We start from the raw sequence: 16392 nt of genomic DNA, 5'->3' as shown, positions 1-16392 counted from the left end.
AGAAAAGGCAGAAACCCATTTATTATAAATACTCTCCAGAAGGTGGGCATGGAGGGAAAGCCTGATATGACAAACCCACAGCTAACATCATATTCAAATGTGAAAGGCTGAAAGCATTTTCCATAAGATCAGGAACAAGGCAAGGATGCCCATTCTCACCACTTTTATTCAACATAGTTTTGGAAGCCCTAGCTATGGTAATCAGAGCAGAAAAAGAAATAAGTAATCCAAATTGCAAAAAGAAAAGTAAAACTGTCACTATTTGCAGGTGTCATGATACTATACATAGAAAATCTCAAGACACTACCAGAGAATTCCTAGTGGTCATCAATGAATTCAGTGAAGTTGCAGGTTGCAAAATTAATACTCAGAAATAGCTTTAATTTCTATATATTAACAACAATCAGAAAGAGAAATAAAATATCAAAAAAAAAAACCCTGGGGATACACCTACCTAAGGAGGAAAAAGAGCTATACTCTGAAAATTATAAGATTTACTATAATATTAAACCCCCCCCCACACACACATACATTTATATTCTTTTCCAAGATATTGGAGAGTAGGCAATGACCAACACTGATTCCTGAAAAGACAGAAAAGAAATGTGGAAACTCCAACGATTGCTCCAGTTTATTTCAAGTGCAACTTTAAAAATTGAAATTGTAGTTATGAGCTACCCACAAAGAAAACCTCTAGTTCAGTTCCCTTGTGACTTTTGCCAAACATTTAAGTAAAAACTTAACTAAAAACTTGACACAAATTTTCCAAAGGTTTTAAAATAAAGGAATACTTCCAGAACACTTCCTAATTTATTCTGTGAAACCAAAGTAAAGTTTGAATTAAGCCAGACAGCGACAAAACAAGGAAAGTAAACTATAGGGCAATATCTGTAGTGAACATAGATGCAAAATTTCTAAAAGAAATTTTAGTATACTCAGTCCAACAAAGAATCAAAAAATATTATGATAAATTAGAAGTTATCTCAGGAATGCATAGCTGATTTAACATTCAAAAATAAGTAAATGGAATTTACTGTATTAACAAATATATTAAATATAAGAAAATGTCATATATGTGCTACATATATATATATATTTAATCATCTCAAGAGATGGAGTAAAAGCATTTGAAAAAACCCAACATTCATTCCTGATAACAATTTGCAGAAGTTTTCCTCTGCTTGATAAAGTGTATCTATTTAAAAAAAACCTATACAGAATATCATTCTTAATGATGAAATACTGAAAAACTTCATCTAAAGATCAGGAACAAGATAAGAAGTTATTAAAAAATTAAATGTAGTTGATATTAGTTAAGCAGAAGCCTGCAGAGGATTTAGCCTTATGAACAATTGTGTTGAAAGAAAATTGTACTTTTTCAAACATTAATCATCTAATAACTTTCAATTTAATTGTGGCAACTGTTGTCATAGTTTGCTTGATTCTTTTCTCCTCATGTAAACTATGCCCAAGGCAACATTCAGTGATAGCACGTCAAACCAAATGTTTCTCACAGAAGTTTGTAAAAATAATCAATAATTTGGAAACCCTTAGAATGACCCATGTTGGTAGAAGAGGCTGTCTTGTATCACTGATTTATTTACTGATATAGAAGCATTTTAGATAAAAATTACGAAGAAGCTGTTAAATATTTTGACCAGCACACCTTTTGGTAACTACTAAAACAATTGATTCATAAATCCCAATTCTTTCTATAATAAAAACTCCTTCTCAGATGACAACTCCTGTTAGTTCTTGCAAACCTTGAAAGGGGGAGAAATTTCACTGTTTTAAGAGCTTCTCTTCAGAATGAAAAAAGGAGAAAAAAAATCCCCATCTTTTAACGATGTTAGGACAAGCTCGAGTCCAAAATGTGCAGTGATTAGGATGAGGAAACCAAACATTGCTTCTCCTTAATGATGAACATATACACAACAATTTTAAACAAAATTCCGTAAGACCCTGTGAAAATGTACCTCAGCATAAGAAAATTCAGATATACCATAATCGGCAAATGTTTTCCATTTTCTATTCATTCCTTTATTGAAATAGAGAATGAGATCTTATAGGATCTATTTTTGTTGAGGAAAAGGACAAAAGGAGGGGAGGGGAAAAGGGCTGACAATGCCAGAGACAGCTTATCTCGGGAGACAGGAAAGTGTTTGGAGGCTTTTTACATTTCTACCTATCTTCACCCAAGCTCCTTTGCTCAGAGAATACTTGGATTTATTAACCGTTATTCTGGAAGTTCCACTCTATCACAGTACCTAGAATCTTTGCCTTAGATTTGGTGAGAGTGGACAGCAGCCACCAGATGGCAGCATACTGCAGCTGCAGCCAGAGTTTGCTCCTGGAACAAGAACTGTCCAGGAATCCGGAGCAGTTGAGCACATCTTTGCCTGGATCGTATCTTTGACTTCACAACAATTAGGCAGTTACTTTTAGGGAAAAATATTTTGTAAATGCCTCTACCGTATTAAAGTAGGATTTTAAAGCATTCAGAAACTGATTCAGTAGTATATAATGTACATAATATGTTGGGATATAAGTTGATTAAAGCCCAGGAATACAAAGTTGGCTTTGTTTTAGAAAATCAGTGTATTTCACCACACTCATAGAAAAAGGGATTAAAATAATTATATCATCTCGATAGAGGCATAAAAACACTTGATAATGTAGAGGAGGTGAAATTTTTCCTCTACATTCTAGAATTTTGGGTGGGACTGATAATTAGATTGAAATGAGACAGATTAATATGAGAAAAGCATACAAAGTTATTTAATACGTCCAGTGGAACGCAGGAGCACTTAGAAAGGCATAAAAACCCAAACAAGTGGCAAAACCTAGTGTTTTATGCTAAGTAATACTAAGTCAGTTATGAGAAAGTAACTAAAATATGTGAGACTAAAGGACGTTAAAAATTATTTTCAAAAGGTTTGTGTTGTACAGAATTCTTTCAGACTTTAGTCTCCATCCCTGATGATAGGAATGTTATACCTCAGTCTACATCATATATTTAAAACAACTTTTTATTAGCCAATATTTTAAAATTATATATAAAAATTATTGTTAAAAAGTAATTGATTTGCAGTGCCTAAGTATATTAAGAATTTAAAAGAGAGTCAAGTCCAATAAATAGAATCATATGCACATGTCTTACTGCTCTACACCAAAAATTGATTAAGATGTTGAAAACACAGAATAATGTCTACGAACATAATAAAAGGGGAATGGTCAAATTAGTTATAATTCCTTAGTCTGGCTCCATATCTATAAATCCATTCAGAAATGATTTTTAGGTTGTGAGGATACATTTTTAGAGTGTTCCATGTGCTTTGGAAGGTATATTTGGGTAATTACAATGCTGAAGCCATGCTGGTGTAGAGTTTTGTCTACACCAAGTAATTTAGTCTCAATTTCCTCATTTGAAAATTGTGATTAAAGTTATATCTGTCATATAGTACCCGATTTTTATGTAACAGCTTTTATTATAATAAAATATATAATTCAATATTAAGAAAAGGGGAAATAAAAATTAAAATGCTATTGACAGATGTTTTCCATGTGAAGAATTGAGCCTCAGATACTATATTACAGGCCCCCTTTTTATATGAGTAGTAATGAATGATAATATTCAGAGTACACACCTGGATCTTTGGGAAAGGATAGACCTTTTATCAAAAGTGTTCTATGTAACCAACTATTATTATTCCATTTTGCCACTTACACAATGGGGCTGTCATCTTGTCCAAACATATATCAGATTACTAGCTTTGTATAATAAAGGGAAAGAACACTTCAGATATATATATATATATATAATGTCATTTTAATGAATAAAAGAAACCCATAATATTTACTACTTAAGTAAAATCAAATGAAACTATTATCATATTATCACATCCTAATTTGAAAACATACAATATTTTCACATATTCCAAGCAAATAAAATAATGATCTCTATACATATAAGAAATATAATTTTTAAAACTTAGAAAAATATTTGTTGCCGTATAAATAAATATCTTTGATATCACCATTTTACAAAAACAAAGATGACTAAGACCCATCAAAAACAAACCTTGTCCAATGATAATAGTTTTACAAATATCAGTGAGGGAATCATTTCCTGTGTAATATTCTTTTCACAGCCTCTTTCACATCTCTGTGTCTGAGGCTGTATATTAGAGGATTGAGCATGGGTATTAGAAGTGTGTAGAGCACAGCCACAACCTTGTTTTTCTCTGGCGAGGAGATGGCCCCAGGTTGGCCATACATGAAGAACACAGTCCCATAGAACAGACTCACCACCGCTATATGGGAGCCACAGGTGGAGAAGGTCTTACTCCTGCCATGGGTTGAAGGAATCCTTAAGACAGAGCAGAGGATGTACACATAGGAAAGCAGAATGACTGTTGTGGTGGTGATGATGATGAGAGCGGAGAGAAGAAACAGTACAACCTCATTCACAAAGGTATCGACACAAGAGATCTTGAGGAGGGCTGGGACGTCACAGAAAAAGTGGTCCAGTCTGTTTTCTACACAAAAACGCAAACTGAAGGTGAAACCTGTTTGTATTATGGAGTTGATACAGCCACAGATATAGCATCCAGTTACCAACTGAACACAGACTTTCTGAGACATGTGCGTAGGATACAGGAGCGGGGAGCAAATAGCTGAGAATCGATCAAATGCCATAACAGCTAGAAGGAAGCCCTCAGTTGTGACAAACAGGGCAAAGAAGAAAAATTGTACTGCACAGCCATTGTAAGAAATTTTCCTTTAACTTGACAAGAAGTTGGCTAAAGTTTTGGGGGCAATGACCGTGGCGTAGCAGAGGTCTAAATAGGACAAGGTTCTGAGGAAGAAATACATAGGCATCTGAAGTCTGGAGTCCATCTTTATGACAATTATCATGCTGGTATTTCCCACCACAGTGACCATGTAGATCAGCAAGAACACCAGAAACAGGAGGACCTGTAACTTTGGAGGAGTTCTGAAACCTAGCAGAATAAACTCAGTCACCTCTGAGTAGTTCCTATGCAATTCACTCTTCATAGCTGAGATGTATGTGGAACTGGAAACATGGTAAACATAAAATAAATGAATGATCAGAATACTTGTTGTAATGAAAATAAGTAGGAACCAGAAAATTCATTTCCTATGAAATTGTTCCAAATATTTTATACTATTTTAAAGAAGTTACCTTTTTTTGAGGTTACTATTTTTAAAAAGTCTACTTGGTGAAGAGTTCAATATGATTGGTTAGCCTTTTTCAGATTGGCTTAATTTGCAAATAGTGCAGATTTGCAGTCCAAGTGTGCTTTGAGAAAATGTAGATTCTAAGAAAATACCTGGAAATAAGAACCTTTCCTTTCTGGATTTATTATCAGCTTATTGGTCTTGAAAGTTGCCTCCCTTAGTACTATTTCTCAGACATTATAATCCACTTAAGATTTTACCTGGAGTGAAATTTGTTCAATTCATGATCTCATTTTATTTTTTAATGACTTTTTAATTTATCTATTATGGAAAAATAATATATAAATATTGTATCTGTCTTTGTTATCTTAGTAGAAATCCTTCAGATCCGGACAGAAGCATCATCCTTTTACACACTAACATCATATCCTTGTTTCTTCTATTATTTTTGCCCCATGGTGACATATACTCTTAGTGGCACAGTATTTGTCTGCTGAAAACAGAAGTGATTCTTGCTTAAACTTCCTAAACGCAATGAAATCAGACTTTTATTGCCTCCTTTCCTTACTTCATTCTTTCCTACCTTCCTTCCTTTCTTAACTCTTTTGCTTACTTTGGATTTTGCAGATCGGAATACAAGCATAGAATTCTAAGATCTTTAAGAGAGATTTTTCTGTCCTTCCAGAAGCAGGTACATCAAATTAGAAATACAAAGATTGGTGCATATGAAAGGTAGAAGTCACATAGGACAATTGAAAAGTGGCTCCAAAAGAAAAAAAAATAAGAAATACTTATTTAAACAACTTTGCAGAGTTCTGGTTGTGGGTCAGTGGTAACAAACCCGCCTAGTATCCATAAAGAATGCAGGTTCGATCCCTGGTCTCACTTAGTGGGTTAAGTGTACGGCATTGCCCTGAGCTGTGGTGTAGGACGCAGAGGCGGCTTGGATCCTGTGTTGCTCTAGCCATGACTATGGCCAACAGCTGCAGCTCCAATTTGACCCCTATCCTGGGAACTTCCATATGCCACAAGTGCGGCCCTAAAAAGCCAAAATAAATAAATAGAAATCTTGCATCATGTTTATTTAGGTTTTTGCTATAATGACCATAAAGTGTCCTTAGCAAAATACAGTAAGAGCTAGAAAAAAAGTATCTTTTAGTCTAATTTTATAAATGGGGAAATTGAGTCCAAAACAGATTGAAGAGGCTTACTTAGAATGATGAGTTTGGGCAGTATAATGGCTTATTATTCAATAATATATCATAAAATTAAAAGAAAACTAAAAAATTAATTGAAAAAATGATATACTACATAAGTGTCTTTTATAGTTTTAAAATAAAAATCTATAATTTTGCGTAAATAAATATATATTATATAATTACACTAAGAAAAATTATGTATGACCTAAGTTATAAAATGTTTCATAAGGTTTCTTACAATTTTTGGTGGTATTATTGCTATGGTTTCAGTAATTACAAAATTATTTTAAGGCTCATTGGGGCTATGAAAGTATACTAAAAATCAATTTGGTCCAGTTACAATATTGACTTTTTTTTAAAAATTGGTGGTTGTTAGAAATGATGACTGATAGATTTTACAAGACAGAGGAACGGGCAAAATAAACTCTTGACAGAGCAGCCAATTACCAAGTGCATATTTTCCTTAAAGTTCTTTTACATAAAGTTTATGGTTTCAGTGGGAAACTGAAAAGAATCACATAAAGAAAGTTACCTTAAAGAGATGAGTGTTGAGGATAAATAACTAAAATATAAATTATATTCTCAAGGATGGCTACTACTTCCCATCTTACTATATATACTATATATATGATACACATGTGTGGATACATATGTACCAAATATATGCTATATATATATACTATATGTAAATGTATATATAGACTATATATACTACATTGCTATATATATGTGACGTCTACTGTATGTACTATATTATTCATTCATGAGGAAACAACTGTATGAAAAAAGAAGCAAACCTTCATTTAACAGGAAGTTTTTCTATAATGTCAATTGCATTTCATCACTATTAAGATCATGACTCAAATTACTAAGGTGAACAAATACTAGCAAAAAGTTGTAGCTTATATTTTTCTTTACTGTATTTTTCATGGATTAAACCAACAAATATACCTGGGATGGGTCCTGAGAGAAATTCTCTCAAGGGGAGGGAAGCTAGAGTGGTGGGCCTTCTCTTCGCAAGGTATTCCCCCTCAAAGACTAATTTCTCTCTCAACAGTAATGTATTTTTGTATCATAATGCCAAAAGAAAAATTACAGAATATGTTCAACATCATTAATTATTAGAGGGGTTCACATCATAGCTCTGTAGTAACAAACCCAACTAGTGTCTGTGAGGATGCAGGCTAGATCACTGGCCTCACTCAGTGGGTTAAGGATCCAGCTTTTCCATGAGCTGTGGTGTGAGTCACAGACATGGCTCAGATCCCAGCATTGCTGCGACTGGCATGGGCTGGCAGCTGAAGCTCTGAATTGACCCCTAGCCTGGGAACTTCCAGATGCCACCGGTGGGCCCTTAAAAGCAAAGAAAAAAAAGCATTAATTATTAGAGAAATGAAAATCAAAACTACAATGAGGTATTACCCCACACCAGTCAGAATGGTCATCATCAAAAAAGTCTACAAATAATAAATGCTGGAGAGGATGTGGAGAAAAATGAACCCTCCTACACTGTTGGTGGGAATATAAATTGGTGAAACCGCTATGGAGGACAGTATTGAGGTTCCTTAAAAAACTAAAAATGGAGTTACCATATGATTCTGCAATCCAACTGCTGGGCATATAGTGGAGAAAAGGCTAATTTGAAAAGGCACATGTACCCCCTATGTTCATAGCAACACAATTCACAATAACCACGATATGTAAGCAACTTAAATGCTCATCAACGGGTGAATGGGTTGAGAAGATGTGGTACTGATATACAATGGAATTCTACTCAACCATAAAAATAATGAAGTAATGCCATTTGCAGCAACATGGATGCAACTAGAGATTATCACACTAAGTAAAGAAAGAGCAAGAGAAATATCATACGGTATCATTGCTATGTGGAATCTTAGAAAATGATACAAACGTACTTATTTACAAAACAGAAATAGACTCACAAACCTAGAAAACAACCTTATGGTTAACAAAAGGGGAAGGAGGGAAGGATAAATTATGAGTTTGGAATTCAAATATATATAATCCCATATATAAAATAGATAACCAACAAGAGCTACTATATAGCACAGGGAACTATACTCAATGTCTTGTAATAACCTATACTGAACAAGAATGTAAAAAAATTAATATATATAATATACATAGATAACTGAATAACTTTGCTGTACATCTGACACTAGCACAACATTGTAATTCAACTATGTGTTAATAAAAATTATTTTTGAAAGACATAAAGTGGCAGAATGGATTTAAAATAAAGACCCATATATATGCTGCTTACAAAAGACTCATTTAAAATCTAAAGACAGGAGTTCCCGTCGTGGCAGTGGTTAACGAATCCGACTAGGAACCATGAGGTTGCGGGTTCAGTCCCTGCCCTTGCTCAGTGGGTTAAGGATCCGGCGTTGCCGTGAGCTGTGGTGTAGATTGCAGATGCGGCTCGGATCCCGCGTTGCTGTGGCTCTGGTGTAGGCCGGTGGCTACAGCTCCCATTAGACCCCTAGCCTGGGAACCTCCATATGCCACAGGAGCGGCCCAAAGAAATGGCAAAAAAGACAATAAATAAATAAATAAAATAAAATCTAAAGACACACACAGACTGACAGTGAAGAGATGGAAAAAAAGTATTTCATACCAATGGAACAAGACAAAGGTAAGGTGGAATATGCAAAATAGACTTTAAAATGTACAGTAACAAAATAAAGAAGGATATTACATAGTGATGATGGGATTGCTCAAACAGGAAGATATAACAATTGTAAATATATATATACTCAACATAGATCACCTAAATTGATAAATCTAATATTAACAAACATAAAAGGAGAAACTGACAGTAGCACAATAAGAATAGGAGACTCCAGGACACCATCAAACTCCTAGAAGAAAACATAGGCAAAACACTCTCTGACATCAACATCATGAATATTTTCTCAGGTCAGTCTCCCAAAGCAATAGAAATGAGAGCAAAAATAAACCCATGGGACCTCATCAAACTGAAAAGCTTTTGCACAGCAAAGGAAACCCAAAAGAAAACAAAAAGACAACTTACAGAATGGGAGAAAATAGTTTCAAATGATGCAACCGACAAGGGCTTAATCTCTAGAATATATAAACAACTTATACAACCCAACAGCAAAAAAGCCAATCAATCAATGGAAAAATGGGCAAAAGACCTGAATAGACATTTCTCCAAAGAAGATATACAGATGGCCAACAAACACATGAAAAAATGCTCAACATCGCTGGTTATAAGAGAAATGCAAATCAAAACTACCATGAGATATCCACCTCACACCAGTCAGAATGGCCGTCATTAATAAATCCACAAATAACAAATGCTGGAGGGGGTGTGGAGACAAGGGACCCCTCCTGCCCTGTTGGTGGGAATGTAAACTAGTACAGCCACTATGGAGAACAGTTTAAAGATACCTTAGAAATCTATACATAGAACTTCCATATGACCCCGCAATCCCACTCTTGGGCATCTATCCGGACAAAACTCTACTTAAAAGAGACACGTGCACCCGCATGTTCATTGCAGCACTATTCACAATAGCCAGGACATGGAAACAACCCAAATGTCCATCGACAGATGATTGGATTCGGAAGAAGTGGTATATATACACAATGGAATACTACTCAGCCATAAAAAAGAATGACATAATGCCATTTGCAGCAACATGGATGGAACTAGAGAATCTCATCCTGAGTGAAATGAGCCAGAAAGACAAAGGCAAATACCATATGATATCACTCATAACTGGAATCTAATATCCAGCACAAATGAACATCTCCTTAGAAAAGAAAATCATGGACTTGGAGAAGAGACTTGTGGCTGCCTGATGGGAGGGAGAGGGAGTGGGAGGGATCGGGAGCTTGGGCTTATCAGACACAACTTAGAATAGATTTACAAGGAGATCCTGCTGAATAGCATTGAGAACTTTGTCTAGATACTCATGTTGCAACAGAAGAAAGGCTGGGGGGAAAATGTAATTGTAATGTATACATGTAAGGATAACCTGACCCCCTTGCTGTACAGTGGGAAAATAAAATTAAAAAAAAGAATAGGAGACTTTTAACATCCTACTTACTTCAAAAGATCTTCCAGATGGAAAGTCAATTAAGAAAAGCATGGTTCTTAAGTAATACCTTAGGTAAGATGCAATTAATAGATATACAGAAGTTTCATTTAAAAAAAAAACACAGCAGAATACACATTCTTTTCAAGTGTACATGAAACATTCTTCAGGATAGATCACATACTAGGCACGAAGCAAGTCTCGGTAAATTTAAGAGGCTTGAAATCCTATCAAGCATCTTTTCTGACCACAATGGTATGAGACTAGAAATTCACTATAAGGAAAAAAAAGCACGTGGAGGTGAAAAAATATGCGACTAAATCACCAATGAGTCAATGAAGAAATCAGAAGTAACTGGAGACAGATTATAATGAAAAAATGATGATCAAATTATAGGAAGCACAAACAAAGTTCTAAGAGGGAAGTTTATACTGATGTAATCCTATCTCAGGTAAGAAGAAAAATCTCAAATTATCTAATCTTGTACCTAAACGAACTAGAAAAAGGAAAATAGAGAAAAAGGAAAACTACTACAAAGTGAGTAATAAGAAAGAAGCAATAAAGATCATAGCAGAATTAAATAAAAGACTAAAAAACAGAAAATACCAGTGCAGCTAATATCTGGTTCTTTGAAAAGACAAAATTGGTAAACTTTCAGCCAGACACATCAGAAAAAAGAGAGGACCCAAACATACATAAGCAGAAACAAAAGAGAATACGTTACAAGCAACATCACAGAAATACGAACAATCATAAGGATTACCAAGAACAATTATATGGCAATAAAATGGACAACTTACAAGGACAAATTCCTAGAAATGTGTAATCTCCCAAGACTGAATCAAGAAATAGAAAATAGGAGGAGGGATTTCCCAGGTGGCTCAGTAGCTAAAGAATCCAGCTTTGTCACTGCTGTGCCTCAGGTTACTACTGTGGTGCAGGTTCATTCCCTGGCCCAGGAATTTCCACATGGTACAAGTGCAGCCAAAGAAAATTTAAAAGGGGGAAAAAAAAAGAAAGAATTATGAGCAGACTTATTGCTAGTAATGAGATTGAATCAATAATAAAAACCTGTCAACGAACAGAAGTCCAGCTCAGGTGGCTTCACAGGTCAATGCTACCCAACATTTAAAGAAGAGGTAACAGGAGTTCCCATCGTGGCGCAGTGGTTAACAAATCCGACTAGGAACAATGAGGTTGCAGGTTCGATCCCTAGCCTTGCTCAGTGGGTTAAGGATCTGGCGTTGCAGTTAGCTATGATGTGGTTCGAAGACTTTCCTCGGATCCCGTGTTGCTGTGGCTGTGATGTAGGCCGGCAGCAAAAGCTCCGGTTGGACCCCTAGCCTGGGAACCTCCATATGCCGCAGGTGCGGCCCTAAAAAGACAAAAAGACAAAAAAATAAAGAAGAGGTAACATCTATCCTTCTCAAACTATTCCAAAAAATTGAAGAATAGGAAACATCTTCTAGACTCATTCTGTAAAGCTAAAATCACCCTGATAACAAAACCAGACCTGAGACCACAAAAAGAAAAAAGTATAGCCCAATATCGCTGTTGTACATAGATGCAAAAATCCTCAACAAAATATTAGCCAAAAAAAGTTCAACAATACTTTAAAAGGATCATGCATCATCTTCAAGTGGAATTTATTCCCAGCATGTAAGGAAGGTTCAGTATCAACAATTCAATGTGACCACCTCATTGACTAATTGAAAATAAAATTTACATGATCACCTCAATAGATGCAAAAACATTCTGACAAGGTTCAACATCCATTCATGATAAAAATGGTCAACAATGAGGGTACATACCCCAACATAATAAAGGCCGTATATGACAATCCACAATAGGGAAAAGATAGACACTTCAATAAGTGATGTTGAGAAACCCAGAAAGCTACAGGCAAAAGAATCAAACTGGACTTCTTTCTCATACAATATGAAAAAGTAAATTCAAAATAGATTAAAAGTGTAAATGTAAAACCTGAAACCATAAAGCTCTTAGTAGAAAACATAGGCAGTATGCTCTTTGACAATATCATTCGGTGTCTATATTGCTAATTATTAGCAATATATATTTTTTCACCTGTCTCCTCTAGTAAGGGAAACAAAACCAAAAATAAAACAAACGGGATTACATCAAACCCAAAAGCTTTTGCAGCGTCAGTCAACAAAATGAAAAGGGAGCCTCCTGAATGGGAGAGAGATTTGCAAACAATGTATCTGATAAGAGGTTAATATCCAAAATACCCAAAGAATTCATACAACTCAAATTAAGAGAAATTTTAAAAAACACTGGCAGAGGACCTGAATAACCTTATTTCAAAAAGACAAAGACATGGTCAACAGACTTTAACTAACCTTAATTATTATCTTCTGTTTGAAATACCTAAATAGGAGTTCCCGTCGTGGCTCAGTGGTTAACAAATCCGTATGGAACCATGAGGTTGCGGGTTCATACCCTGGCCTTGCTCAGTGGATTAAGGATCTGGCCTTACTGTGAGCTGTGGTGTAGGTTGCAGACATGGCTCGGATCCCACGTTGCTGTGGCCCTGGCGTAGGCTGGTGGCTACAGCTCCAATTCAACCCCTAGCTTGGGAACCTCTATATGCCACAGGAGTGGCCCAAGAAATGGCAGAAAGACCCTAAATAAATAAATAAATAAATAAATAAATAAATAAATAAAATACCTAAATAAACCAGCTATAGTGGAAAAATAAAAATCATTTAAAAATAAATTAATAAAATAGCTAAACTGCTTTCTCTTCCACATTGATTAAACTTTTACTAATACTGCATTTTACTAAGGATAAGCTTGGTTCCATATGATTTTCCTGTCTGTACACTGAAAAAAAAAAAAACCTCATACAAATGCTAAAAATACCTTTTAATTAAAAAATGATTTTATAAAAATGATTAAAGCTGACTTATAAAAATATTCTTTAAAAAGACCATTTTTATAATACTAGGCTTATTAAATAGAGTATTATGTCTTTAATTTTAATGCAGTCTTTTAGGCATAGTGTGGTTTTAAAGGAATTTTTAAATATAGTTCTGATCTCAAAATATTTTTTAGTAAGGACTTAAAAATAATTTCATTGATATTTTCTCCATTATATTTTCTAACTAACTGTTTGGTATTAAAATATAGGAAAACATAACATGAGCAGTCATTATGTGACTTTAGATTTATGATTTGGAGGACATTTGTCACATCATGAATTGTGCCTGCAGGGAGAAATTCAGGTAGACATACTTTAGAGTGAATTTTTGTCCCTTTAAAATCACAGAAGATATAATTTACTGCATTATTTTAAAATATTTATCTAAAACTATTTCTCATATAGTACAAACTTTTAAATCTCTTCTTCACTATCTAGCAATATGTATGCTCTGATAATACCAGCAAGCTCTTCTTTGGCAGTGAAGAAAAGAAAGTCCAGAAAAATTTCCCAAAGGATATGTACAACTAGAGAAGGAAGAATTCTTGTATTTGGACTATCATTAAACTGTTTGGACCTGAGGTGAGTGCAGTCCTCATGGACAACAGCCCTGGAGTCTACACTTATGCCACTGTAATTGACTTCATGATTACTCATCTCCCAGTGGAATGCATCACAGAGAATGAGCAAAACCTCAATGCTGAAATATCCTGAGGAAGACTTCAGAGGGGTGAGAATAATTAAGGGCATCGTACAGACCACTGTTGATAATCTGGACATGATCTTGGGCTCTGGATGACACAACGTTGCTATGGTACTTAAACATCCATGTAATTTACCCCTTTATCATTATTTTAAGACGTAAAGTATACTAGAATTCAGGAAAGGAACGTTCCTTTATGTGCATTACTGAAGGTTACTTGCATTGTCTAAAGAGTGAAATCCTTGAACTGAATTGATGCCGCCTTGGTAGAAAGTCATTCATTACTGTGTAAGGATTGGAATGTCACCACTTTCTTTCTCTGCTCCAAAAGAGGGCTAAAGGATTATGCTATTTTAAAATTAAATAACTGTTCATGGAAATGAAATATTTTTCACGAGGCAATAAAATGAATTTATTGGGTAAACGGTTTGATCTAGGAAAGGAAAAATATTTGGGAATAGCTTGAGAGAATTTTATCGACACTTGGTGATTTCTTTGATGTTATTGTTTTCCACGTAACCATAATGTCTATTTTTGGTCTATTTCAAAGATGACTACAAAGATAATGGAAATGAAATATATTGAGGTAAATAAGGTAAAATATTTTAAAATATATGTATTACTGCCATGTAATGATTCAGACACTAACTTAGGTATTATAATGACTACAAACACGATCATAGAGATTATATGACATGCGGTACTTCTATTTTAAATAATATGCAGTACTCTTATTTTAGATAAAGATAATTATAATGATATTAAGACTAGAAATTCAGAAAGTAAGTAAAATTACACAAGAAAATAAGCTACTTTCTTACTGAATTCCTTACAAAGGTCTGATTTAAATAAAATAACCAAATAACTTCTTTCGCTGCTTACTAGTTTCAGGAGCCTAGTAAACTCTAATCCAAATTCTTGCATCCTCTTGAACTTAAAATTGTTTTGTGTGCAGTATCTCATTAGGTGGTAAATAATTTATTTCTACAATTTAGAGAGGATTTATGGCACCAGACTCACAGCCACAGTTTCATTGATTTTGCCTTGTGCCTCTCAATAGGTTTCTGCCATGGGCATGGGGGACAGGGGAACAAGCAACCACTCAGGAGTGACTGACTTCATTCTTGTAGGCTTCAGGGTCCGCCCAGAGCTCCACTCTCTCCTCTTCCTGCTCTTTCTGCTGGTCTACACCATGGTCCTGCTGGGGAATGTTGGCATGATGGCCGTTATTATGACTGACCCCCAGCTGAACACACCAATGTATTTCTTCCTAGGCAACCTCTCCTTCGTTGATCTCGTCTATTCGTCTGTTATTGCACCCAAGGCTATGATCAACTTCTGGTCTGAGAGCAAGACCATCTCCTTGGCAGGCTGTGTGACCCAGCTCTTTCTCTTTGCCCTCTTCATTGTGACTGAGGGCTTTCTCCTGGCAGTCATGGCTTATGACCGCTTCATTGCCATCTGCAACCCACTCCTCTACTCTGTCCACATGTCAACACGTCTCTGCACTCAGTTGGTGGCAGGTTCCTACTTTTGTGGCTGCATCAGCTCCATTCTTCAGACCAGCATGACATTTACTTTATCCTTTTGTGCGTCTCGGGCCATTGACCACTTTTACTGTGATGACCGTCCCCTTCAGAGCATTTCTTGTTCTGATCTCTATGTTCATAGGATGGTTTCTTTTTTCTTGTGCATCATTATCATTTTTCCTACCATAATTGTCATCGTTGTGTCCTATGTGTATATTGTGTCCACAGTTCTGAAAATCCGCTCCGCTGAAGGGCGTAAGAAAGTCTTCTCCACTTGCAGCTCTCACCTAGGAGTCGTGAGTGTACTGTATGGTGCCATTATTTTTATGTATTTCATCCCTGATGGATATCCTGAGCTGAGTAAAGTGGCCTCCTTGTGTTACACCCTGGTCACTCCCATGTTGAACCCTTTGATTTACTCTCTGAGAAACAGAGATGTCAAAGAGGCTCTGGGAAAGATCCTGGGGGGAAAAATGTTTTTATTTAGTTCCATTTTAACAGTGATATAACTGAAAATCTGGGATATTATGACAATATCGGAAACATTAACTAAAAAAATGCACCCGTTTATCTTAGAGATATTTAAAGAGTTTATTTGAATTTAATGGGCTTATAGCCAAAGAACACATTCGGATTGTATTTGTCTGGCTGTTGACTTTGAAGTGGAATCAGCACTTCCTCATTCTTTCATGATGTACATCTTCTTTGCACTTCAGTGTTATTTTGGGTGAAA

At 35.4% G+C, this 16392-nt stretch overlaps 1 protein-coding gene and 1 pseudogene across 1 annotated transcript; one reads left to right on the top strand and one right to left on the bottom strand.

Moving 5' to 3' along the window:
* Positions 1 to 4122: 4122 nt before the first annotated feature.
* Positions 4123 to 5058, bottom strand: LOC125131763 (olfactory receptor 12-like; annotated as a pseudogene).
* Positions 5059 to 15172: 10114 nt separating this feature from the next.
* Positions 15173 to 16168, top strand: LOC125131780 (olfactory receptor 9K2-like). Its single transcript, XM_047788547.1, has one exon. The coding sequence runs from the start codon at positions 15200 to 15202 to the stop codon at positions 16166 to 16168; it is 969 nt and encodes a 322-aa protein (XP_047644503.1). The 5' UTR covers positions 15173 to 15199.
* Positions 16169 to 16392: the final 224 nt, after the last annotated feature.

Source organism: Phacochoerus africanus, chromosome 7 (assembly GCF_016906955.1).
Source record: "Phacochoerus africanus isolate WHEZ1 chromosome 7, ROS_Pafr_v1, whole genome shotgun sequence".
Lineage (NCBI taxonomy): Eukaryota > Metazoa > Chordata > Mammalia > Artiodactyla > Suidae > Phacochoerus > Phacochoerus africanus.
This window is presented reverse-complemented; position numbering and strand designations above follow the sequence as displayed.